General features: G+C 31.1%; 13 protein-coding genes across 13 annotated transcripts, besides 4 other annotated features; 5 read left to right on the top strand and 8 right to left on the bottom strand.

Annotated features, from left to right (window-relative positions):
* Positions 1 to 981: a mobile genetic element.
* A 2,576-nt stretch (positions 982 to 3,557) lies between these two features.
* TVAGG3_0919380 (protein serine/threonine kinase protein) lies at positions 3,558 to 4,019 on the top strand (the record flags this gene model as incomplete). The annotated part of the gene is made up of 1 exon (XM_001304422.2): positions 3,558 to 4,019. The coding sequence occupies one exon, from the start codon at positions 3,558 to 3,560 to the stop codon at positions 4,017 to 4,019; it is 462 nt and encodes a 153-aa protein (XP_001304423.2).
* A 31-nt stretch (positions 4,020 to 4,050) lies between these two features.
* Positions 4,051 to 7,532: a mobile genetic element.
* Positions 7,533 to 7,855: 323 nt separating this feature from the next.
* On the top strand, positions 7,856 to 8,566 carry TVAGG3_0919360 (L domain-like family; the record flags this gene model as incomplete). Its single annotated transcript, XM_001304423.1, has 1 exon — positions 7,856 to 8,566. One exon carries the CDS (start codon positions 7,856 to 7,858, stop codon positions 8,564 to 8,566), a length of 711 nt encoding a protein of 236 aa, XP_001304424.1.
* A 197-nt stretch (positions 8,567 to 8,763) lies between these two features.
* On the top strand, positions 8,764 to 9,645 carry TVAGG3_0919350 (uncharacterized protein; the record flags this gene model as incomplete). Its single annotated transcript, XM_001304424.1, has 1 exon — positions 8,764 to 9,645. One exon carries the CDS (start codon positions 8,764 to 8,766, stop codon positions 9,643 to 9,645), a length of 882 nt encoding a protein of 293 aa, XP_001304425.1.
* Positions 9,646 to 11,006: 1,361 nt separating this feature from the next.
* Positions 11,007 to 11,044: a mobile genetic element.
* Positions 11,045 to 11,896: 852 nt separating this feature from the next.
* Positions 11,897 to 12,541, bottom strand: TVAGG3_0919330 (uncharacterized protein; the record flags this gene model as incomplete). Its single annotated transcript, XM_001304425.1, has 1 exon — positions 11,897 to 12,541. The coding sequence occupies one exon, from the start codon at positions 12,539 to 12,541 to the stop codon at positions 11,897 to 11,899; it is 645 nt and encodes a 214-aa protein (XP_001304426.1).
* Positions 12,542 to 13,264: 723 nt separating this feature from the next.
* Positions 13,265 to 13,507, bottom strand: TVAGG3_0919320 (uncharacterized protein; the record flags this gene model as incomplete). The annotated part of the gene is made up of 1 exon (XM_051252167.1): positions 13,265 to 13,507. The coding sequence occupies one exon, from the start codon at positions 13,505 to 13,507 to the stop codon at positions 13,265 to 13,267; it is 243 nt and encodes an 80-aa protein (XP_051077741.1).
* A 644-nt stretch (positions 13,508 to 14,151) lies between these two features.
* TVAGG3_0919310 (uncharacterized protein) lies at positions 14,152 to 14,601 on the bottom strand (the record flags this gene model as incomplete). The annotated part of the gene is made up of 1 exon (XM_051252166.1): positions 14,152 to 14,601. The coding sequence occupies one exon, from the start codon at positions 14,599 to 14,601 to the stop codon at positions 14,152 to 14,154; it is 450 nt and encodes a 149-aa protein (XP_051077740.1).
* Positions 14,602 to 14,637: 36 nt separating this feature from the next.
* Positions 14,638 to 16,160: a mobile genetic element.
* On the bottom strand, positions 14,656 to 15,267 carry TVAGG3_0919300 (uncharacterized protein; the record flags this gene model as incomplete). Its single annotated transcript, XM_051252165.1, has 1 exon — positions 14,656 to 15,267. The coding sequence occupies one exon, from the start codon at positions 15,265 to 15,267 to the stop codon at positions 14,656 to 14,658; it is 612 nt and encodes a 203-aa protein (XP_051077739.1).
* Positions 16,161 to 16,781: 621 nt separating the features above from the next.
* On the top strand, positions 16,782 to 17,486 carry TVAGG3_0919280 (His-Me finger endonucleases family; the record flags this gene model as incomplete). Its single annotated transcript, XM_051252164.1, has 1 exon — positions 16,782 to 17,486. The coding sequence occupies one exon, from the start codon at positions 16,782 to 16,784 to the stop codon at positions 17,484 to 17,486; it is 705 nt and encodes a 234-aa protein (XP_051077738.1).
* Positions 17,487 to 19,377: 1,891 nt separating this feature from the next.
* On the bottom strand, positions 19,378 to 19,872 carry TVAGG3_0919270 (uncharacterized protein; the record flags this gene model as incomplete). The annotated part of the gene is made up of 1 exon (XM_051252163.1): positions 19,378 to 19,872. One exon carries the CDS (start codon positions 19,870 to 19,872, stop codon positions 19,378 to 19,380), a length of 495 nt encoding a protein of 164 aa, XP_051077737.1.
* A 56-nt stretch (positions 19,873 to 19,928) lies between these two features.
* On the bottom strand, positions 19,929 to 20,651 carry TVAGG3_0919260 (uncharacterized protein; the record flags this gene model as incomplete). Its single annotated transcript, XM_001304426.1, has 1 exon — positions 19,929 to 20,651. The coding sequence occupies one exon, from the start codon at positions 20,649 to 20,651 to the stop codon at positions 19,929 to 19,931; it is 723 nt and encodes a 240-aa protein (XP_001304427.1).
* Positions 20,652 to 20,828, bottom strand: TVAGG3_0919250 (uncharacterized protein; the record flags this gene model as incomplete). Its single annotated transcript, XM_001304427.1, has 1 exon — positions 20,652 to 20,828. One exon carries the CDS (start codon positions 20,826 to 20,828, stop codon positions 20,652 to 20,654), a length of 177 nt encoding a protein of 58 aa, XP_001304428.1.
* A 90-nt stretch (positions 20,829 to 20,918) lies between these two features.
* TVAGG3_0919240 (spectrin binding) lies at positions 20,919 to 22,205 on the top strand (the record flags this gene model as incomplete). The annotated part of the gene is made up of 1 exon (XM_001304428.1): positions 20,919 to 22,205. One exon carries the CDS (start codon positions 20,919 to 20,921, stop codon positions 22,203 to 22,205), a length of 1,287 nt encoding a protein of 428 aa, XP_001304429.1.
* A 1,076-nt stretch (positions 22,206 to 23,281) lies between these two features.
* Positions 23,282 to 23,563, bottom strand: TVAGG3_0919230 (uncharacterized protein; the record flags this gene model as incomplete). Its single annotated transcript, XM_051252162.1, has 1 exon — positions 23,282 to 23,563. The coding sequence occupies one exon, from the start codon at positions 23,561 to 23,563 to the stop codon at positions 23,282 to 23,284; it is 282 nt and encodes a 93-aa protein (XP_051077736.1).
* Positions 23,564 to 23,909: the final 346 nt, after the last annotated feature.

Below are 23,909 nucleotides of genomic sequence, written 5' to 3'. Positions count from 1 at the left end.
TATCTTGGCTACCTATTTAGGCTCGAAAAGCAAAAAATATCAAAAAATATAACTTGAGTCCATTATGACCCTTTCATGGAGGTAGTTTTTATCCGCTAGTATTTTCCCTTTGAATCTCTTTACAATTCGAAATCAAATTCAAAACTCATTAGAAGAAAGGAAGAATCGACTTACTACGGTTGTAATACGAATAAAATACATATATTTAATTATTTTTATTTCATAATAATTGTTTGAAGCTCATATTCCATCAAATTTTTAAATAAAAACATTAAAATGTTGAAAATGTTCATATATTTTAATAGGGTTTTGGCACTTTATTGAGGAATTACTACATACATAGTCGAACTGAACTTGATATTTTGAAATTTAAATTATTTATCAAAATTAAAATTTAACTTGAAATTTATAATTATTTAGTCATATTTTACATAATTCTAAGTAGATTTTGTAAAAAATCAAGAAAGAAATTTTAACGTGCTTTATTTTTTCTTTTTTATAATAATACATATTATTATATAATTAACTATTTCATAATGTTTCACCCTTTCAAAAATATAATCCCCCTCCTCTCAAATAAACGTACATACGGGTGGCTCTTTTTTTCAAAAAATTAAAATTTGAAATTTTGGGCTCAAATATTAGAGATTTTTTCAACCTTCAACGAATATGTTGTCTATATCAGACCTCCTTTCTTTTTGATACTTAACATTGTTCTTAAATCTTAGCCGTTAAGGCTGTTCTGAAAATATTTTTTTTTCGAAAAAATTCGAAAAAAATTCTTAAAATTCAAAAATCCCTTATTCCTGAGGATTTTGGAAAAAAGTTTTTTACATGAACATGTGTATATTATATGAAGTATATTGATAAGGTAAAAATCAAATTTTATTGCATATTCATCGAGAAAATAAACTAACGAATCTCTCAAAATTGAGAGGGTAATCCTCCTCCTCTCAAATAAACGTACATACGGGTGCACCCTTAAAAATGCATTATCTAGCTAATATTAGTTCTTTGGTGTATATCAATATTTTGGCATAAGGGCATCATCTTTCGTATGTTTTTGTCTTCAATGAACTCTACGGATCGAGTTTTTAAAACAATGTATTGCACGAAAACTCGGTTGACTTCACTTATCATGAAAATATTTGATTTTTCGCAATATATCTAATTTATTTATAATATTATGTTAAATACAATTATATTAGTTATATATGTAGGCATATATATTATTTGGTATTCGAGTGAATATCATTTCGATTTGACTACTTATAATCGATTAAATATAATTGTATTTGATTGGGTTAAAATATTTTCATTTGATATAGTATAAGTTACTGAATGTATATGCCTTTAATATTTAAAATATTACTTAAATGTGATTGCTTTCAAAAATTAGAAGATGTTTTTGATTGAAGAAAAATAATTTTTATAATTATATTTTGTTTGATTAAAATTGTATATACAATATCAGCGATTTATAAAATTGTTGACCTGAACGACACAGTTTATTAGAAAGCATATTATAGTCCAAGATTCAAATGTATATAATCAGATGTTATTTAATTAGTACATAAAACAAAATAGTTACCTAACTTAATTCATCTAATTAAAATTGGTTTATATTTTGTGATATTCGAGGGCTATATCATAAACAATACCAGATGAAGGAAAACAAAGTTGTATTGTAATGTATCTTATAATTAATCATTTCTTAATTTTGTTCTGTCTATTATTTTTCTCATGGTTTTTATATAATGCTATGATAAGTGAAGTCAACCGAGTTTTCGTGCAATACAGAGTTTTTAAAACAATATAAAGAATAACTATCTTAGGCACTCCATAGTAATCTAGAAGCAAAAAGAATATAGAACCTAACTCTTATACGTCAAATTATCTAGTTCTAATATTGTATTAACTTCGTTTTGTTCTAATTTATGAATTGACATAGATTACCTACTCTGTGCGAGACCCGATATACCTTGATGTTCATATTTCTGCTCTTGAATCTAAAAAGTTGGCTCATCCACGATTCCGTTTTGGATGAATATCAGGAATATGTCACATGGATCCTGAAATAAACTTGAAATCATATTCTTCCCGTGTAAGCCTTTCAATTCCCTCAAATTTTGAGAGACAGACGCGAAGCAAAAATCACATCTTGGAATAAAAGTTTTGCTATGAAGTCCCTGTAAATTATGGAACTTACTAGGTATTAGAAAATCTAAAGATGTTCGGATTTTCTTACAATGGTTATTAAAATAGCGAATTTAACATTTTAAATTTAAAATACTGTGGAAGAATTGGGAGGTTTGCTATAGATATCTCAATATGATTTATTTTTAGTGTAATTTTGAAAGCTTCTTTTCAAAAGTAGCTATGATGCAACCAATTTAAATTGGAAAACAAAATTTGGGTATTTGTAATATATCTTTTATTTTTATCTTATAATATATATGTAAATAATTATTGAATGTTAAGAACATATAGCATAAATAATATTTTACAATTATCATGGTAGACATAATAAATCAACTCCCATAAATATAAACTCGATAAACTTATTTGAAAAGTGAAATTCAATACATTATCGAGTTTTATTCAAAAATTAATTAATATTATCCATAGATATTTAATATTTTTAAAGTATACTATTTTGTAAAAATCCATTCAAATTATTTTTGAGAGAATTTAAATTGTTAAAAAGCCTGACTCAAATCATTTCGAGAAAAACGAAATGGATAGTTGTATGTTTGGCTATCTTATGATATGAATTGAATACTGCCAACCCTTGAATTAAAATTAGCTCTGTCGAATTCTATCTAATTATTTATTCAAAGATTTTTTTTTAATTTTCTATGACTTTTGATTGCAATCTCAATTATATTATTCCATGATTACTTTATTATTTATAAATGGTTATGATATGGAAACAATTGTGTTAAGGATATATTGTTATATTTGTATTTGAAGCTTCACAAAATTTGAATATGAACAAAATATTGTTTCAAACATTAATTATCGTTAATGGAGCACTGTACATCATCCCAAGGCAGAACTATTGGCAAATATATTCTTGAAAAGCAAATTGGATCTGGTGGGTTCTCATCGGTTTACTTAGCTAGCAACTGTAAAACACATCAAAAATACGCAATTAAATGCATTGAACGGAAATCAGCTCAGCAATTAGGTTTGTTACAATATGTTGAAAATGAACTCAGAATATACTCACGATTAAATCATCCAAACATTGCAAAATGCTACGATATTGTTTATACTGAAGATTTCATCATGATTGTGATGGAGTTTATGGAGAATGGTGATATGCAATTTCTGATTAATAGTAATCATCTGTTCAGGCAATCTGATCAAATAAGAATAGCAATTGAGATTTTGGAAGCTTTGCAATATCTCCACTCCAGGGGAATTTCACATAGAGACATCAAGCCCGCAAACGTTATGTTCGATTCTGAATTTCATGCAAAGCTAATAGATTTTGGCTTCTGCAAAAAAAAAACGCAACCAACCTTCATACTATTTGCGGAACACACCTATTGATGGCTCCTGAAATTATAAGTAATGTAAATTATGATGGTACTAAAGCAGATATATGGTCATTTTCTGTTACAATGCATATAATGGCAACTCATTATCTACCTTTTGAATATGAAAGCGAGGCCCAATTTATACGTGACATCAAAGCTAAAAGTATTAAAATCAATATCAGAGCAAGTGGGATTATTGGTTGGATTGTAAAAAATGGAATGCAATTCGAGCCAGCTGACCGTATTTCTGCAGCTGATATGTTAGAATACATCAGAGGTAGATCATCTGGTAATAAAATTGGAATGCCGGAAGTCCGATATGTGAGAAGGGCAAATACAATGGGACAGCTGGCTAAGCTAACTATCCCAACCAATTCACCTTTTAAGATCAGAACACGTGTAGCCCTTGATAATACAACGCTAAAAACTAATCGAGATAAACCAGCAGTTAGATTTGAAAAACAAATAAATTAATATATTTGATTTTTGTTTTCTTGTTCTTTAAGGGTGCCCTATAGACGATAGCTCCCCCTCAGAAAAAATAACCTTAAATAAAACCAATGCTTTTCGAGACCTATTTTGGTACCTCCAAAAACATTTTTCTCGGTAAAAAATCAAGTTGATGTATTTTGTTTTGTCATCGTAGATACTCTAATTTTCGCCCAGTAATGTTATATAAAAGGAGCTTTTTTGTCGAAATGCAAAACAAAATTGGCCGTTAATGTGGTGAATTATCGATTTTTGGTACAGCATACTTTCTTATCAATGAATAAATGCAGCTACTTGATAAAAGAGTCTTCAAAAGCAACTTTTGAAAAAAATATTCCTTATTTACATCAAGAGCCGAATACTTTTACGATGAATATTAATAAAATTTGTCGGTATTTATTCTTACAGATTATCAGATCACAAAAGCCAAAAATTGTTTATTATTTTTTTTCAGAATAAAAATTTTGAATGTATCAATTATATCAAATACATACATTTTATTCATACATTACAAATGAAAGATTTAATTTTTGAAAAACCTAAATTTTTTCGAAAATCAAATATTTCGGTGTATTATATGCGCCTTTGTTTAAATTATTCGCCAATTCCTCATCACGAATGTAAGATATTTTGGTATTACAAAAGAGAATCCATGAATTGATGTTTTCGTCCAAAATAATAATATTATATTGTCGACTGTGATAAGTTATTATGGCTACTAGTTTGGATTTTACAGCTGGATTGTTATTCCATGTGTAATCATCCAATGGAAACGTAAAACCAGCAACATCAATAAAAAGATAATCTGAAAAAGTAGGAGTAACTTGAAGTTCGTTATTATATTAACAAGAGGAATGTCAATTTTATCTGTAAATCCCCAGCAGAATTTTTTGAAATAATCAATAAGATCTAGTTGCCTAGCTCACATGCAAGCGATTCTTGTAATTGTTTGAAAGCATCAATTGGATCAGCTTGATGTATCTTTTGCCGTTTCGAGTACAGGTGATACAGATAAGTAACATCTGCATTTTCCGAAAAGTTCCGATTTGTGAGCGATAATATTCTTTGTATATTAACTGTTGCTCATTGGGATTAGAGAAATAATTCGTCAAATAGTTTGTGCATTAATGGTCGAAATGTAATAAGTTGAACAATAACGGCAAGAAAACCGATTTTTTACAAGCTTGATACCAAGCTTTTGTTTTTTAGGCTTAGCATGAGTTTTTCTGAGTGTCTGTGGAAGTTGTATCAAATCAGGATGAAAATCTGCTATCATTTCAAGAGATGGTGGATTGTGCTGAGGACGTTAAGATAATTGATTGCGTTTATCTTAATTTTCTCAAAGTTATGAAAATCAGTAAAAGCTGAATTCATAATTTCTTTTGCTTGCTGAGAATCGTAAACTGCAACAGCCGAGATGTTTTCTTCATTAATACGAATTAAAGACGAGTACGTATTATAAAGATCTTGTTTAAATTTGGATAATAAATTTTGGAATTCTTGAGGATCATCTGAATTTCCTTCGCCTTGAAGAAAAATGAAAACCTTTTCCAATCTGGTGGTACTTTGATATCGGAACCAAATATAGATTTTTTGTTGAATTTTGGATAATCTGTTGGAAGTGAAAGATTTTCAGATTCTGACGGTTCTTCATCCGCTGGCGGATCCTCATCGTCAGTGTATTCAATTTTTTCGGATCTGGATCCACCTTTTGACGGTTTATGAGGAACTAAGTCAGCGAATTCTGGGTCAATTTCATCTGGAATGTAATGAACGCATCTGTTATGATTTCTCTAGTTTTCCGAAGTTCTTCTGATATGGTCATAATCGGATTTATTTTCGAAATTTAATATAACTTGTAAAATATCTTCATCAAAATAGAATCATCTATACCCATTAATCTTCTTAGTTTTGTCTTCCAATTGTCTTCACTTATACGCCAATACAGAAACAAAAATTCTGGCTGAAATCCAATAATCCAACGAAGATTTTTTGGGACTAAATGGGCTTTCAATGAATTGAAAGCTTCGTTGAAATTTGTATGATATTGTTTGCTGATTTTTAGAAACAATGGAGCAATATTTGTAATAATTTCTCTTTTTTCGATATGCTCTGGCGATTCTCCTGGATATCTATTAATTAATCCCATCCATCTCTGAACCTTTTGCTCTGTTTTAATGTTGGGCATGCAAAAAGGATCCTAAATATTTTTTCAAATTTAGGATATTTAGTGACAATTTTTGAAAATGCTGATTTTATCACATGATTTGGATCTCTTACATGTGATAATTGTACACCAGAATTCTCTATCATTGTTGAATCTTTAACATCACCATCTGAACAAAAACTTTTATTTTTTCCATAAATCAGATTTCAACATATCACGTAATGCATAGCTTTCCATTAATCCTGGTGAAATTTTTGGTTCAACCAAAATTTTGGGACTTTTGAATTTTATTAATTCTGGATGCCTTGAAACTTTTCTAAAATCTAATATTTTGTTTGTATTTATATCTATAAGCGTAATGACGGCATGTTAAGCATCGCGCTTAGAACTCCATGCGCATTCTAATGAAACATTAAATTTGTATTCTGAATCATGTTTAAGAATTTCTTGTATATTAGCTTCACAACTTGCTGTTGCAACTTTCTCAAGATCTGGCAATATGCTCTTTAGATGCGCAAGTAATGTAGTTTCTGTTGGGCAATGAAAGTTTTGGAGTGATGCCAATTCGATGTGTTTTGAAAATCCTGCACCAGATATAAGAGAAATGTAAGTATGAAGATTCTTGACAACGTCACTATACGGAACTCCAGGCTTAAATTTGACGTTGAATATTGTTTTTTCCTTAACATTTGATTGTGAATGATCTTGTTTTGAATTAAGCTGGTTTAGATTAATGAAATGCGAAAAGGTTTCTTATTTGAATAAACAGTTCGATGATAGACCCTTTTTGGCAGTCATCAGCTTTATATGTTATTAATATCTCTTCAATTGTGTATCCTTCCATGATTGGATAGAATACTCCATAGGAAGAGCTAAAATCCCGCCAAATTTTACGGTTTTTTTAATACAAAAGTAATCAAAGTGAATAAAGCAAAGATATATATTGTATTTAATCAGTCAATTGATATTGGGTAGAATATATGCTCAATATTTCATTTTTCAAATTTATTATTTCAAAAAACCAATAATTGGCGACATTGTTTACTGTAATAATTGTTTTTAATGAAAACACTATATGCCTTCCTTATTTTCTTTCTTTTTATTTTTTTTGAAAAAATCAAAAAAAACTCGAAAAAAAATCAAAAAATCACAAAATCGATGAATTCTCAACGTAATTTAAATCTTCAAAATCGTAGAGATTGGTCATAATATAACTAAGCATTATGATATGGTAAAGTTCAAAAAATCTCTCTCTTGAACGAGATAAAAGCTTAACAGAAATAACCTTAAAAGTGCTTTTCTGAGGGTGGTCTATCGTCTATAGGGCACCCTTAAAACCTTGTTTATTTTGTTGTTCAATCTTTTATAAGTCAAATCAAAAAGAATTCACTTCCATATTTAGAATTTAAATCATGTTTTAGTTTGTTTGTCTACATTTTACAATTCTAGTTGAAATATGAGATCCGTGAACTGGCCGTTACTAAGTTCATTATATAGTATAAGTTCCTGATTGATATAAATTCATTACTATTGGTTTGGTTAATTTTGAAACATAAAATTCACAATCTCTTAGTGTATTACTTTTCAAAACTCATATAGGGAAAGAGTTATTGATTACTTTTTTGACAAAAAAAGGTAACCCAGGCAAAACCAAATGCAAAAAGGATATGGGCTAAGCCCAATTCCTAAAGGATTATTATTACAAGATTATAGTAATGAGGGTTTAACAACATTAGCCGACTTAGATTTATCCCCAACCTTAATAACTTTAAATTTAACTAATAATCCTTTAAAAACTCTAGAATCATTAAGAACGATACCAACACTCGCAAAATTAGTATTAGATAATACAAATATAGATTCACTTCTTGGAGTTCGACCTCAACCTTCTTTATCTAATTTATCCGCACTTTCATGCCCGCTCAGTGATTATGAATACTTAGCAATGATGTGCACTATTGTATTTGGAGATAATATTATGCAAATCAACAACCAGCAAGTGAATGAAAACGATAAACTTGCCGGCCGGGAAGCAAGATCCCATTTAAAGCCATATCTACTCCAGGGATGGATTATTGTTTCAACTATTCCCCTTGTTTTAAAACATGTCACTTCTGGAGAAATTCTCCCTCTAAGTGATACATATAAAATTACACCTGTTGATCCTGAAATATTGGAGCAGACCCGAGAAGTTCCAATAGGAGTTACAAAAATAGAAATTCTACCAGTTCAAATTCAGAACCCTTTCAAATTACTCAAAATGAACCAATTGGAACCTTTCATCCAGAAGATAATTCACAAGTTGAACTACCAGAAGCTCTTCCAAGACTTTGGAGTTCAAAAAATGATACAAACAAATCAATAGATTCTGATGATGATACCGTTGTCGTTGATACCCTAGTATTTTCTAGTGATGATGATGATCATCGAAAATTTGATGACAGAGATCTAAAATATTTTGATTTTTCCCAAATTCTTCCTCCAATTTCTCAAATTAATCTCTCCTCCAAGTCATTAATAAAAGGAGATGATGAATCTTATCAAGCTCCACCAATCAAGCCAATGACCGATTCCACCAACGAAAATAAGCTTACAAATGGGACCCTCAGTTTTAACAAGATAGAAAATCAGCCATCATCATATGAAGCTCCTCCTCTCTCCAGTCCTGCATTAGAAACCTCATATTCTCAACAAAGTCATCAAGACAAAGAAATTTTGAACGAATCTGAACAAAAATCACTTCAATACGACAAAATAAAAAAGAGAATAATAAGAAAGAAAGCCTCAGAAGGGAAAAGTAAGAAAAAATTACGAAAAGTTAAACGTAAAAAAAGTTCCTTATCAAAAAAAGAAGATTCAATCCACCAAAAGCCCCCACCACTCTTGCCTTTAGCAGGATCATCTGATAATCGTGTGTTTGCTGTGGATAGCGACAGTTCATCAAGATATGATTCTAATGCAGCAAAAACTGAGCCAGAAAAACGCAATCAAACAATTTTAGGATTTGGAACACTTACTATTGAAGCTGCACCACCTACCAAACATAAGAAGAAGCTGCATAATGACGATTTTATACCGCAAAAAAAGTGGAAACCAAAAATTATAGAAACCACCCATAAAACTGAAATATTTGAAACTGATGATGAAAGCGAAGGAAATTCAGACCCTCCGGTTTTTAAAAAAGTGAGCTTTTTCAAATTAATCGGAGTTGAACCAGATTCTGATGATGAATATATGTCTCAAGATGATGAAGAGGAAGTAGACGATGATGTAATTGACGCAAGCTTATATAATGTTACCCCTGAGGTAATAAATGATCTTAGAATAGAAGCAAGACAACAGTTTTATAAGATGAGAACAACCCAAACAAGTACACTAGAAGAAATGGAAAAATTCGTCACAAAATACGTGAAGCTAAGATTAGAGAATATGGATAATATTTAGTTTTTGGAAAAAACCAGAATTTTCGAAAAAGTGACACCAACTATTAAAGTTATTTTATTACTAGATTTATTTACAAATTATAAGATAATATCATTAACAAAATATATTTTTAATATAAATAAAAAACTTTTTTTATACAAAAAATTACAATCAATCGATAAATATTATAAAACATTTATTCCAAAAAGATTAAGTAATAGGTGGGATCCTGCATATAATATAATTTTATGTCATAAAGCTTACAAATTTTAGATGGACCACAGTGAGAATGTGAGTGGTTAATTTAAAGGTGGTCTGATAAAGATATCGAAGCTTACTCAACACAGTATGAAGCAGTTTCTAATACACAATCTTACTAGTGGTGTTTCGGTCGCCAGCGCTCTCATAGGGGTGCTGATTTCAAAAACCACTACTTCAAATTATTCAACAATACTCAATGCAGCATGAAGCAGCTACTACTGCTGTATCTTACTGGTAGCGTTTTGGTCGTTGGCTCTTGCACAGTCTCTCAGATTTTCAAAAATTTTTTTCAACACTATCTTGTTTCGCTCTCAGAAAGCTATCCTACAAAGACATCGAAGCTTACTCAACACAGCATGAAGCAGTTTCTAATACACAATCTTACTAGTGGTGTTTCGGTCGCCAGCGCTCTCATAGGGGTGCTGATTTCAAAAACCACTACTTCAAATTATTCAACAATACTCAATGCAGCATGAAGCAGTTTTCCAATTCAACAATACTCAACACAGCATAAATAAGTTACATAATAAATATATACATATATAAATATATACATATATAAATATTATACATATATAAATATATACATATATACATATATAAATATATACATATATAAATATATACATATATAAATATATACATATATAAATATATACATATATAAATATATACATATATAAATATATACATATATAAATATATACATATATAAATATATACATATATAAATATATACATATATAAATATATACATATATAAATATATACATATATAAATATATACATATATAAATATATACATATATAAATATATACATATATAAATATATACATATATAAATATATACATATATAAATATATACATATATAAATATATACATATATAAATATATACATATATAAATATATACATATATAAATATATACATATATAAATATATACATATATAAATATATACATATATAAATATATACATATATAAATATATACATATATAAATATATACATATATAAATATATACATATATAAATATATACATATATAAATATACATATATATATAAATATATAAATAACAAAATATAATCAAAAAATAGTGTTTGGAAATTTAAGGTTAAGTGTCACTTTTCTAGTGTCACTTTTTCGTAAATTCTACCACACTCGTACACTAGAAGAAATGGAAAAATTCGTCACAAAATACGTGAAGCTAAGATTAGAGAATATGGATAATATTTAGTTTTTGTTTGTTTGTTTTATAAATTATATAATATTTTAATGGAATTTTGAGACTATAGAAAAATAATGATATATTTGTTCTAAAGTTTAAACTGCTTCGGAAAAAGCGTAGTGCTAAGTCAACTTTTTGAATTAGCACATACGATCAATTCTATGAGTTTCTCTCAATTTGGATGTCAGATTACCACTACGCTTTATTACACAAAATTATAGCCTTAAATTTTTTATTCAACAAATAAATGTAAAAATACAATTGTGTTCGGATAAAAAATGCATTCTTCGGACTTCTGTTAAAAATGGATCATATGTGGTCCCTAGAATCTCTTAATAACCTTTTGAGTAGTATATGTTGCGGGTTTTATGACGAAATTTGTAAACCTTAAAAAACTCATAACATTAATGAAGAAAACGGCTTAAAATTCATGATTTTATTAATTTTTGGTCATTTCTTAGTACCTTCATGAGTTTTCTAAAGCAAAACCCATGATACCACATGAACAAAACCCCTATTTCTTAACAACCCCTTACTCAGAAATGGGCAAAAATAACTGATGACGAAATTTGTAAACCTTAAAAACTCACGAAATTTCATGAGTTTTTTAAAGCAAAATTCATAAAAGGGTACGAGTTTTTTAAAGCAAAATTCATGAATTTCATTAATTTTACGGTCATTTCTTCATAAATTTTGCGCAAAAATGACCAAAAATATTATGTGACGAAATTTGCAAAAGTTAAGAAAACTCTATAATTTTGACACTATGATGGTAAAATTATACTATTTTTTCTGGTTCGTATCGTCTTCCTGCCCAACTTTCAAATGCTTCATTCCTTGTTGAAGTCTCTAGTTTTTCATTCCATGCTTGAATGTCTTCATCAGTATGTAGATTCTGATCAACTTCGGCATTAAATGCATCAATCATGTTTTGTCGAAATTCCATTCCAGCTTCACGTGTTGGTATATTTGTTTCTGGCAAGGGGAGTGTTTTCGGATTTATATATTCATGATTTTCTTCACGCCATTCTATGTAATTTGTTGGTCTACCATCTTCATCTAAATAAAATTGTCCATCATCAGTGAGTAAACGACCCATAAAATCACATCGCTTGAATTCATCATCAATAAGCTTATAGAAGGCACGATTGTCAACATCATCCATGATTCTAATTTTTTCAGGTACTTCAATCTCAGCTAAAATTCCCTTCTGTGCAATATTTTGCTTTTGATAGTTTTCGGTTATTGATAATTTTGATAGTAAATTAGGTTCGACCACGAATAAAATAGTGATGAAATCACAAAACTTTTGAAGAGCCGGTTCTTGAATGAGACAGTTGAATTCAATAATTTCATTTTTCCCACGTACCTCATTGTGGAAAATAAAATTATATAAACCACCTTTCAGATAAAATACTTGCATATGAATGAAATCAGGAAGAACATCATTGAATTGAATAAACTCACATTGTTGAGTTGGTACAAAATAATAATAAAGTTTTATGTCAACAATATGGTGAGAAGCCAAGCTTAGTTGTAAACTTGAGTTAGTATACATATCTTGGGTACGGCGGCACTGCGTTCCACCTTACCCAACATAACGGTTTGACACTTTACAAAACCGTTAACGTATATTTTACAACACAAACGACAACACTAACTTAACCTTAAATATTTACAAAGCCGCCAACCACTTCACCTCACTAACGACTTCGCTAACGACTTCACTAATGAAAAAATAAACGTTCTCACTAACGTTCCCACTAATGTTCTCATTTACAAAAGTATTGCAACTCCTCCCATTGCTGTGCTTCACATAACAGCTCATATTCTTCAGTATCGCTGCTGTCGCTCCAATCGTCAGAGTCAAAATCACTGTCAAAATAAATGTATGTAAGTTTTGACAAAGCTAATGAAACACGCTTACCGTTTGTATCTATTGCTTTTATATATCTCCCATTATGTTTGTTGTCGTAAACGCTCAAACTAACTTTACCCTTTCTCCCTCGTATCTGATAGAATGTATTTTCACGAGGAACGAAGAACAAATTCCTGAACTCATGACCGTTGTAGTTTGTTATCTCAATAGTTTTCGTCATTACATCCAAATAAAAATTTTCAGTAAAAATAAAACTAATGAAATATTTTATTCCTCACTGTCGTCTGCTTTCTCCAACTCTTCTAACTTCTTCTTAAGTTTAGCAATGTTGTCCTCATGAAGTTTAATCTTTCTCAAAATTCCTTCTCTATCTAATGGTTGCTTTATCTTTCTAAACTGAACTCTACCATCCTTCATAGTATGAACGTAAAAACCTTCTGGAATAGTTCCTGATTTAATGTATTCTACCAAAAACTTTTGTTTCATTGCTTCAGTGACTTTAGTCGTCATTTTACTCTAAGGTGAAGCTAGCACAGCGATAATGAATTTCATGACTTTTTAGTATTTCATGCAATCTTAACAGATAGCCTTACAAGTACTTCCAGTGTCCCTAGCTGTCCCTCCTTTTTATATAACTCCATGACATTTATAATCTCGCGAAACTTAACAGGTAGCATAACAGATTAAAATCAGATGAGGTTTTGAACCAAAATTTCTAAGCAACGTTGTCAAGGATTTTGAGGAACTAGGGACAGAGTGTGGCAAAGTCCAAGATTTAATTTATCTTCATCTGTTTCATCAGCTATCTCATCTAATATGCCAATATTTTATTCATAACTCGTGGCAAACTCACTAACTTTCATTATGTTCATCTGCATGCTTCATCTGATAGAAAGTATGACTTTCATTAACTCTGTGAGATAATGAAAACTACTAGGGACAGAGACCATGGCAAAGTTTATGACTTTCATTATTTCCAGAACTTAATGAAAACTACTAGGGACAGAGACCATGGCAAAGTTCATGATTTAATTTATTCTCTCACTAACAACAAACACAAACTCCAACACTAACATCAAGTACTAACTTCAGCACAAATGACAAACACTAACAACAAACACAAACTCCAACACTAACGACAAAAATAAATGTCCTCACTTCTTAACAAAGTAATATGTGCTTCTTACACCACCATAGCTCAAACGTTTCTTTTCAAACATCGATTGAAACTTATTTTGAGCCATTGGCTTTAGTCTCTTTTTCTTCAAATACGCCAAGAAATCTTCTTCACATCTTTTCACTTCATAGCCTTCTTTAAACTCCTCCTTGTTAAGTTCTATGAAATCCTTTATCTCATTCTTTGTTGCAATGGCTTCTTCACGAACGACATCGTGAACTATTTCATCATTGCATTCATGTATGACCTCCTCACTGTTCTCATGAACTATTTCAACACTGTTCTCATGAACGACCTCCTTACTGTCTTTCATAAGCGTTTCAAAGTCTCCTTTACTCATTACTTCAATCTCATGCTGTTCACAGTAGTACTTAAACTCACTGTATATGTCTTTGTTGTATGTTATATTGCTTCCCATGTACTCCATGAATTTTTCAAGCACTTCCTCATAATTCACTGTTTCTTTCTTTCTACGACCTTCTTATATCATACTTGCTTCGTAAATATAACTTCTTGCAGAACCGTCTCGCTTTCTACTTCTCTTCACAAATTCTCTCATCTTGCCACCAAATACATTTGAACTACATGCAAAGAATTCATTCTCCTTCGCAAATTCTTTATATCTTCTGTAGCACTCTGTACAATTCCATCCGGATACAAACTTTTCATAGAACTCCTCGTAAAACATTTGGTAAGGTGTTTTGTTCATTTCGATGAGTTCTTGTTTAGCCCTGGTGAATGGTATCTTCCTTACATCAAATTCACTTAAATCTTTCTTCATGAAGTACGTCAGTAAGTTTGAATAAAACTCTTCATTAAAGCTTTCAATGAGATTTGAGAAATATTCGTAATTTCCTTTGTATCTGCTGCTTACGTCAATGACAACAAATCTTCTGTCGTCTTTGTCAATCTTTACTGAGTTGAAGTTGTTAGATATCATGATGATATTACAAACATTCTCTATCTTTCTTACTGGCTGACACTTCTGATTTAAGTCCAACTGAGTCTCTGTTACTATTGACTTTAGTGCGTCGTGGTTCATGACCTTAGACGTATCGCATGAGCTTAGTTCATTGCATACGATGAGCTTCATGTTCTCAATAGCAGCATTGAATCTACCAACCACATTCTCTATTGCCGTTATATTATTGTTGGCGTACTTGCTAATGAGCTCGCATAGAACATTACTAAGTACATTCTTACCAGTTCCTTGCTTTCCTATTAACAAAAGTACTGTTCCAGTCTTTCCACAAGGATTTTGAACGATGTAGGCGAACCAGTTCAAAACATACTCATAAAGCTCTTCATCCTCATTACATATGACATCGTGAACATGTTTCAAATATCCTTCAATAACGCTTTCATCTACTTCATTCAGTACCTCATACTCATATCCTCTGAAATATAGCTGTAAATGTCATCTCTTTCGTCAAAGAATCTCATGCCTGACTTCATAAGATAGTTCTTGTTCTTACCCGCTTCATAAATCATCAGTGCGTTCACATCCTTCTCCTCAATACGTCCTACATAAACACTCTTCATGAGCTTATTGAATTCCTTGCTATCTACTGACACAAGTGTTGTTGTGTCTCGTATTCCATCATAATCTTTCACTAGATATGTCATACGTGCTCCGTCAATAACAACAACACATCTTCTTAAGTCATTTATAACACTAGCTATGTCAATACCTTCTTCACTCATGTACTTATTTTTCCACAAGTCCTTTAGTGTGAAAGTGTCTCTAAGTTCTATTTCAAACAATTCATTTACACATCCTTTGCAATACTTCTCTATAAAATATTTCTGTCGTTCTTTACTAAGTTTCTTAACAGCTCTAAAGAACCATGTGTTTTGACTCAAACATCCTTCACAACTTCTCTCATTCATTCCTAGTTCTTTCATGTCATTATCTTCAACCTCTATGGTCTCATTGACTAAGGTCAAAGGGTTCTTAGTCATTGCTGGTCTTATCTGAAACAATGTTTGTGCAACAGGTTTAACTAGTTCAGCAACGTCCTTCCTTAATATGAATAGCTGTTTCCACTCATCTTTGCTAACAGTTCTTTCATAACCACTGACAGTAATGATTTCATTTGCTGACCTTAGACACTTATGTTCTATCATTTGTATTGCTTTTGTGTAAGGCTTTCGTGAGCATAGGTTGTATATGTCATTCCTGCAATGTTCATTCATGCCAATAGTACTAAATCCTTTCTTTGCTGTTGAGTGCATAATATCCATTAGTTCCTGTGTTCGTATTGCTGTCTCATAAAATACAACAAGACCTTTGTCATCTATGACGTACTTACCGAAAACATTGCTTATATTCTTTAACCATGAAATAACATCCTCATTCATGCTGTCAAACATGAAGTAAGGTCTTACATACTCTTCACTTATAAGATACTCCACAAAGTACTTGTTAAGCTCTATGTCCTCGTGAGCGATTTCATTAGGTTTGATATTAGTTCCTTTTGTCATTGCTGTCATGTACTTCACCCTCATAGTTCCTTTCAATAGCGTAAAAGTACTTCATTGTTTCATAACTGCTCTAAATTCTGTTCAAAATTCGTACAACATAACTTTTAACATTAGTGAAAGAACATGAGCGAAACAACAACATCTAACATTACAGAAGAAGTCAATGACAATGCCGATGAAAACATTACAGAAGGAGCTAGTGAAAATATTGACGAGTTCAGTGAGGAAGAAGATATTGAGGACGTCAATGAGAACGTTAGTGGGGAACAAACTCAATGGGAAACATTGAGAAATCATGAAGATTATGAGATTTGTACGACATATCCTTTTACTATTCGTCGAAAGAAAGACAAACATATTATGAGTGAATGCTTAAATAATTATGGTTATATTGTGCTTAGTTTAAACAACAAAATGTACTTAAAGCATAGAATTATTGCAGAACAGTGGATTGAAAATCCAAACAATTTGAAAGAAATAGACCATATAAATCATGATAGAACGGACAACAGAATCTCAAACCTTCGTTGGTGTTCTAGATCTGAAAACAATAGAAATAAAAGCAAGTATGGTGATATAGTTTATGAGTTCGTTGATGAAATATCTGACGAAGCTGTTGAAATAACAGATTATGGTAAGCATTCGTTTGATTTCTACTACTATGTTGAGAATGAGGACGCATTCTATTATTATACAGGTCTTAACTATCGAAAACTTCATATAAACTTTACAAAAACAGGTGCTGCTTATGTTTGTATGATAGATACAGAAAACAAGAGTGTAATTTTATTCATAAACAAATTCAAACGCTTGTACGGCTTCATGTAGGACAAACATTATTTTTCAACACTAACGCCAACACGTAGGACAAACATTCATGACTAACATTACTGTATAACGTAAATGTTTTGTCATGACTTCTTCGTATATGTTTTGTCATAACTTCTTCGTAAATGCTTTGTCAAAACTTCATCGTAATGAACGTAAATGTTTTGTCATGACTTCTTCGTATATGTTTTGTCATGACTTCATCGTATATGTTTTGTCATGACTTCATCGTATATGCTTTGTCGAACTTAAACGTATATGTTTTGTCATGACTTCATCGTAAATGCTTTGTCATGACTTCATCGTATATGTTTTGTCATGACTTCATCGTATATGTTTTGTCAAAACTTCTTCGTAAATGTTTTGTCATGACTTCATCGTAAATGCTTTGTCAAGACTTCTTCGTAATGAACGTATATGTTTTGTCATGACTTCATCGTAATGAGTGTAAATGACCCAAAATATATTTTAGGGTAGAAGGGTAGATCTAACCTCATTTCTACCCTCTTTTCTACCCTCTTGAATTTTCATACGGAATCTCTTCTCTCGGTTTTCCGAGGGAAGCAATCATATGAGGAAATTCTTCTAAAAGTTCTTTTGTCTGTTGGTTTTCAAACCAATGATATGCTTGCTTTGTAGAACGAAGAGTATTATAAGGCATTTTGTGAAGAATATAGCAATCGCCGGAATTCAGACGGTTGCTTTTTATACAAAATTCACGCAGGAAAATTCTTGAGTTTTGGTTGAAAGAATACGGTCAAGCCAAAAGTGGCTCGACCTCAAAACAAACATTTTATGAGCTTACTAAGGCGTTATGAATGAATTCAAAGGTATTTGCATACATCCTGACCTCGTTCATTTTGTTGCTGAATTCAGCAAAAATAATGTTTAGGGTAGATGGTTTTAGGTGTCACTACGTCACCATGTCACCAGGTTAATTAACTTCTCTTAAAATTACTGACAACATGACATTTAGACAACAGTCCAGGAAATAAACTTCATCGTTAATGCTTTGTCATGACTTCATCGTAAATGTTTTGTCATGACTTCATCGTATATGCTTTGTCATGATTTCTTCGTATATGCTTTGTCAAAACTTCATCGTAATGAATGTAAATGTTTTGTTATGACTTTGTCATGACTTCATCGAAACTAAACATAAACACTTTGTCAAGACTTTGTCAAGACTTCGTCGTAAACACTTTGTCAAACTGCATCGAAACTAAACGTAAATGCTTTGTCAAGACTTCATCGAAACTAAACGTAAACACTTTGTATAAACTTCTTCGTATATGTTTTGTCATGATTTCATCGTATATGTTTTGTCATGATTTCATCGTATATGTTTTGTCATGACTTCATCGTAAATGTTTTGTCATGATTTCATCGTATATGTTTTGTCATGACTTCATCGTAAATGTTTTGTCATGATTTCATCGAAACTAAACGTATATGTTTTGTCATGATTTCATCGTATATGTTTTGTCATGATTTCATCGTATATGTTTTGTCATGACTTCATCGTAAATGATTTGTCATGATTTCATCGAAACTAAACGTATATGTTTTGTCATGACTTCTTCATCGTAATGAGTGTAAATGACCCAAAAATAATGTTTATGTTAGAATGTTAGATCTAACACCTTTTCTAACATGTTTTCTAACATGTTTTCTAACATGTTTTCTAACATGGAGGATTTCATTAGATATACACATTCTTCCTTCATTTCATTCTATACACAATTTACATCATAGACGATTTAATAGATATAATACTTTACTGTTTCATCTAATATAAACATTATTTGGTGAAAGTATCCTAAAAATATTTGATGGACTTTAACTAAAATAATGTTTGGGGTAGATATACACATTCTTCCTTCATTTCATTCTATACATCTTGAATTAACTTACCACCGTTCATCTTGCACTTCTCACAATGTTTATAAAATCTTGATTGGTTCTTTCTATCTGGATCATCAACTAGACTGTAAACTTCTTCTTTGCAGTAAGGACAAACTCTAAATCCTACTAATCTCTCTACATCTGTTATTGCATCTGTGTGTAGCTGCCCGTCTTTGTTCTTTGTAAGCAAGAAGTTGAGAGTTTTGTAGTTCGGATCAACGATGTAACCTTCAACTAATTCAAAATCTACATCTTCGACATTTATATCTTCTTTTTCCTGAGGAGAACAGTAATAATAGTCAATATTTACTTTAAACTTTCTGCATAGAGCTTCTGATTCTTTCGCGATGTCAAATCCTTCATAAGAATCAATGGCTTCATTCACATATTTCTGTCTGGTTTCTGGGTTAACTCCTTCAGGAATATTATAAAATTCTTGAAAGAGTTTCTTCCCTCCAGCAATGATTTGATTGTCATTCATTTAATAAACGGAAAAAAGTGTAAAGATTAGTAAAATTAAGTTTTTAGTCGAAATTTTTAATGGAATATGTGGTCAACGTTATATTGTTCACTCCAGATTTGGCTGGAAATTATTCTCTGAAGGTCTTCCAAAATGATTCCGGCACTGGTTTCATTTCTGTACCTTCTTGAGTGTCGCCAGGTATTGATCAAATCCGTGAAGCAAAATCTTAAAAGGACATCATCAGGTGTTTCAAACTCCATCAGTGGTTCTTCGGGATAGAGTTCACGAACCATCTTTCTGTATTTCCAATATGGGACTGGAACCTGATGGTTTTCGTAATATTTCAGCTCTGCGATGATCTTTTGTCCTTTGTCCGAGATCCAAAAGGAAGCCTTTTTGTTTCCTCGATCTGTGTGAGCCTTTGCTTCTTCTAACTCCCTCATAATCTTCTTGATTTCATTGTCTTTGGCGATTAGTTCAGATCTGAGCATTTGAGCTTCTTTCTTCGTCGCTTCTAGTTCTTCTTCTTTAAGTCTCCTTTCTTCTTTCTCGTCTTTCTTGATTTGTTCCTGAGTTCTTCTTTTGATCTCTGGATCGTTGAGCAGGGCTTTCATCTTTTCGTAGAGTGCAATGTTTTCTCTTTGGGTTTCCTTAATATGTGTCTGGCTTCTCTTCAATTCCTCAGTGACTCGATTGAGATTTGATCTTGCTTGTTCCAGTTGCTTTTGTACATCATCTTCTTGTATCATTTGTGTAGTAGTTCCTTGTATCATTTGTGTAGTAGTTCCTTGTATCATTTATGCTGTAGTTCCTTGTTCCATCGGTGTTTCCAGATTCTGATCCTGATCTTCTTCCTCTTCATCTTGCTCTGACCACCATTGCTCTTGTTCTCTTCTCCTTTCTTCTTCCTCTTTCTCGCGCTGTTCCTGCTCTTTCATCTTCTGTAATGCTGCCAACATCTTCGTGCGTGCCATTAAAAAACTGAAAAATGACGATTATTTTTCCCTCAAATTCCTTCAGAAAGAAAAATAAATTATTTTTAGTTTTTAATTATGATTAAATAAATGGATTTCAGTGAACTGCCATACGCAGCACCATATAAAGATTATATTGATGTCTTTGAGAAATTATTTAATCTTACACCAGAAGAAGATATGAATGTTTTTCTCGATCAAATCAAGAATGTTTTAGTCAATAAATATCATATAGATATGAAAAACTTTTTTTATAATCAGGGTTATCTTTTATTAGATACCAATTTCAAAGCAGTAGATAAATATAATTTCCTATTTGAACATTTTGATGCTTATCCACCTGTAAATATTGAGTGCAACTACCTGATCAAAAAGTTCTTTCTTAATGATAATATTGAAGAATTTAAAAAATATATTGTCGACAATCCATTACCAGCTAGTTTGTACTTTTGTGAAAAATATATAACACCATTCAAAGCTTGCTGCAAATTTGGTGCAGTGAATACATTTAATTTTATTAGGAATAATATGCCAGATTTTAATGAATTGTTGGATATATCTTTGTTTCGAGAAGTAGTAAAGGGGAAAAATCTTGATATGATTAATGAATTTTTAAAGAACAATATTAGATTCGATGGACAATGTGTTCAAACTATGATTCAGACACATCAACACGAATTGTTTGAATTTTTTCTAAAATGTGTGGACCTGGATCAATTTCCAGACTTTAAACCAGTTAATTATGTCTTTTCCATTCAAACTTGTCATAATTTAGCAGCGGTGTTTTTATTACATGAGCATAAGCTTCCTGTCTTTCCATGGTGTGTAATTTTTCCTGAAACAAAGATGTTATGCAATCAAGGAATTCCTAAGTTAACAAGACTTGACGCTCGTGTAAATTCAATCCTTCATTGGGTATTTAAATCACGCGATATTGATTGGATCAAATATGTAATAACTACCTTTCCAACATTTGAAGAAGACATAAATGGATTATTAGAAGATGCTATTATGGAACAAAAGAATTATGAAGCATTATTATATCAAATCTTAGAGTTTTATTTCGAATTGAACATTGATCCAAATGTACAGGGATATTATGGAGCTTTTCCTATAATCGCTTTAACTTATATTGACACAAACCAGCAAAACCCAGAACTTGTTGATGATTATATAATCAAACTTATAGAAAAAGGCGCAAATTTCTGGATACGAGACAACCATGGATATACAGCTGTTGAAATATTTTGCAGATGCAATCATTTCAAAACAATTGTATATTTATTGCAAAATAGGTTGATTACACTGGATAATATTTATGAGGATACCCAACTTGCTCTACAACAGTATTTAATAAATAAAAATATAACACTTTAATCCTTTAAAAGAAAATATAAAGCATTAAATGTGCATAAATTTTTTTCATCTTCAACATGTCTGATGCATTTCAATTTGCTCAAGAATGCATAACCTTTTGCTTGGAATTTGCCACCAGACTTTCTTAAAGGAATAACTTTGAACAAAGCTGTTGTGATTGCACAATATTTCATTCTTGATGACATGTGTGTTTGTTCCATCTTCTCAGAAATGTTCGCATAAACGTAATGTTTATAGGAGTTCATGTCTTTGATGTTTGAGATCGTGAATGGGATTGAAGGTTTAACTTCATCTTCTTTTGGTGGTGTTAATGAATATTGTTTGGTAACAGAATCTTCAGTAACAAATCCAAAATCACATAAGATCTTATATGTTCCTTTCGTTTTTGTTGCAATATCATCTAAGTAATCTAAGATCTGCTTTACATCTGAAACATTGTTGAGGTAGTATAATGTATACAGTCCTTTGTCTTCAATATTTTTGGAATTCTTTTTGTAGTGATTACTGGCAAGAACTTTCTTGAAAGCGACTTCATCTAATGGATGGAACAGTTCGATACAATCAAGATTAGAATCCATGAACTGTAATTTATGTCTTTTGACAAACTCTGTACCTTCTTTGGATAAACTTTCATCAAATTCACCGTTCAATAAATTCTGTGAAACTTCTTGAACAAAATCTTGGAACCTTTCATCATGGGACTTCTTTAATGGTATCTGCGCTGTAGGAATATTCATTAATTCCTCTATTTCAGCTTCAGTATCATTAACGTCAACATGAGGTTCTTCGATTTCAGGTTTTGGTTCTGATCCAACCAAAAAGTCAAGAATTTCGTTTTTCTTTGCTTTGCCGGTGTATTCTTTATCCAAAATATCCTTGAAAAGTGCTAAGTTTTTCAAATAGTTGTTTGAAGGTTTGTAAGATTGATCGTCAGAATAATATTCATCATTAATTTCTTTAATTTCTTTTAAAGAATCAAAGACTTTCTTTAATTTACTAAATGGAATTTTTTTCTTACTCGTTCTCATTTAATTCAAATTAAAAAATGACACTTTTTTAAACGATAAGGTTTTTATTCATAAGAATACTAAGGTGATTCCAGGACCTTGTTTTTGTTTTTCTTCATCCATTCGTTCCAGAATGTATTGGAAATCTTCCACGAACTTTAAGAAATCATATTCCTTGTGAAGATATTTATTGCACAAATAGGAAATGTAATTCCATAAGCGGATGCTCTCCATATCAGTAAGGGGAGTATTGCCATATACTTCTTTGAAATGACTTTGTAATTCTTCGACTGTGACTGTTTCCTTAGTGACCCATGACTGAAAGAATTCATGAAACTTGTCCAAGCTCATTAAAAAATGACACTTTTTTAAAACGATAACGTTTTGTAAACGATAAGGTTTTTATTCGTTTATGTTTGGATTAAAATGTTTGGCAATCAAGAAAACTTCATCCTGAAGATCAGCAATGGCTTCCAGAATTGAATCAAGTTTCTCATTGATTTCTTTGAAAGAAACTTTTTGTTCATCTTCTGATTCCTCTTCTGATTCTTTTGGTACCTCATCTTCTTTTGGAAGCGAGAAGAAGTATTTCTCAATGGCCTTGTCTATTTCTTCATGGAACTCCTTTAATGGCATGTCTGAGAAACAATGTCCCATAAAATTTTGATTATAGATCATTCGAAAAATTTCTGATTCA

This window comes from Trichomonas vaginalis, chromosome I (genome assembly GCF_026262505.1).
Source record: "Trichomonas vaginalis G3 chromosome I, whole genome shotgun sequence".
Lineage (NCBI taxonomy): Eukaryota > Parabasalia > Trichomonadida > Trichomonadidae > Trichomonas > Trichomonas vaginalis.
This window is presented reverse-complemented; position numbering and strand designations above follow the sequence as displayed.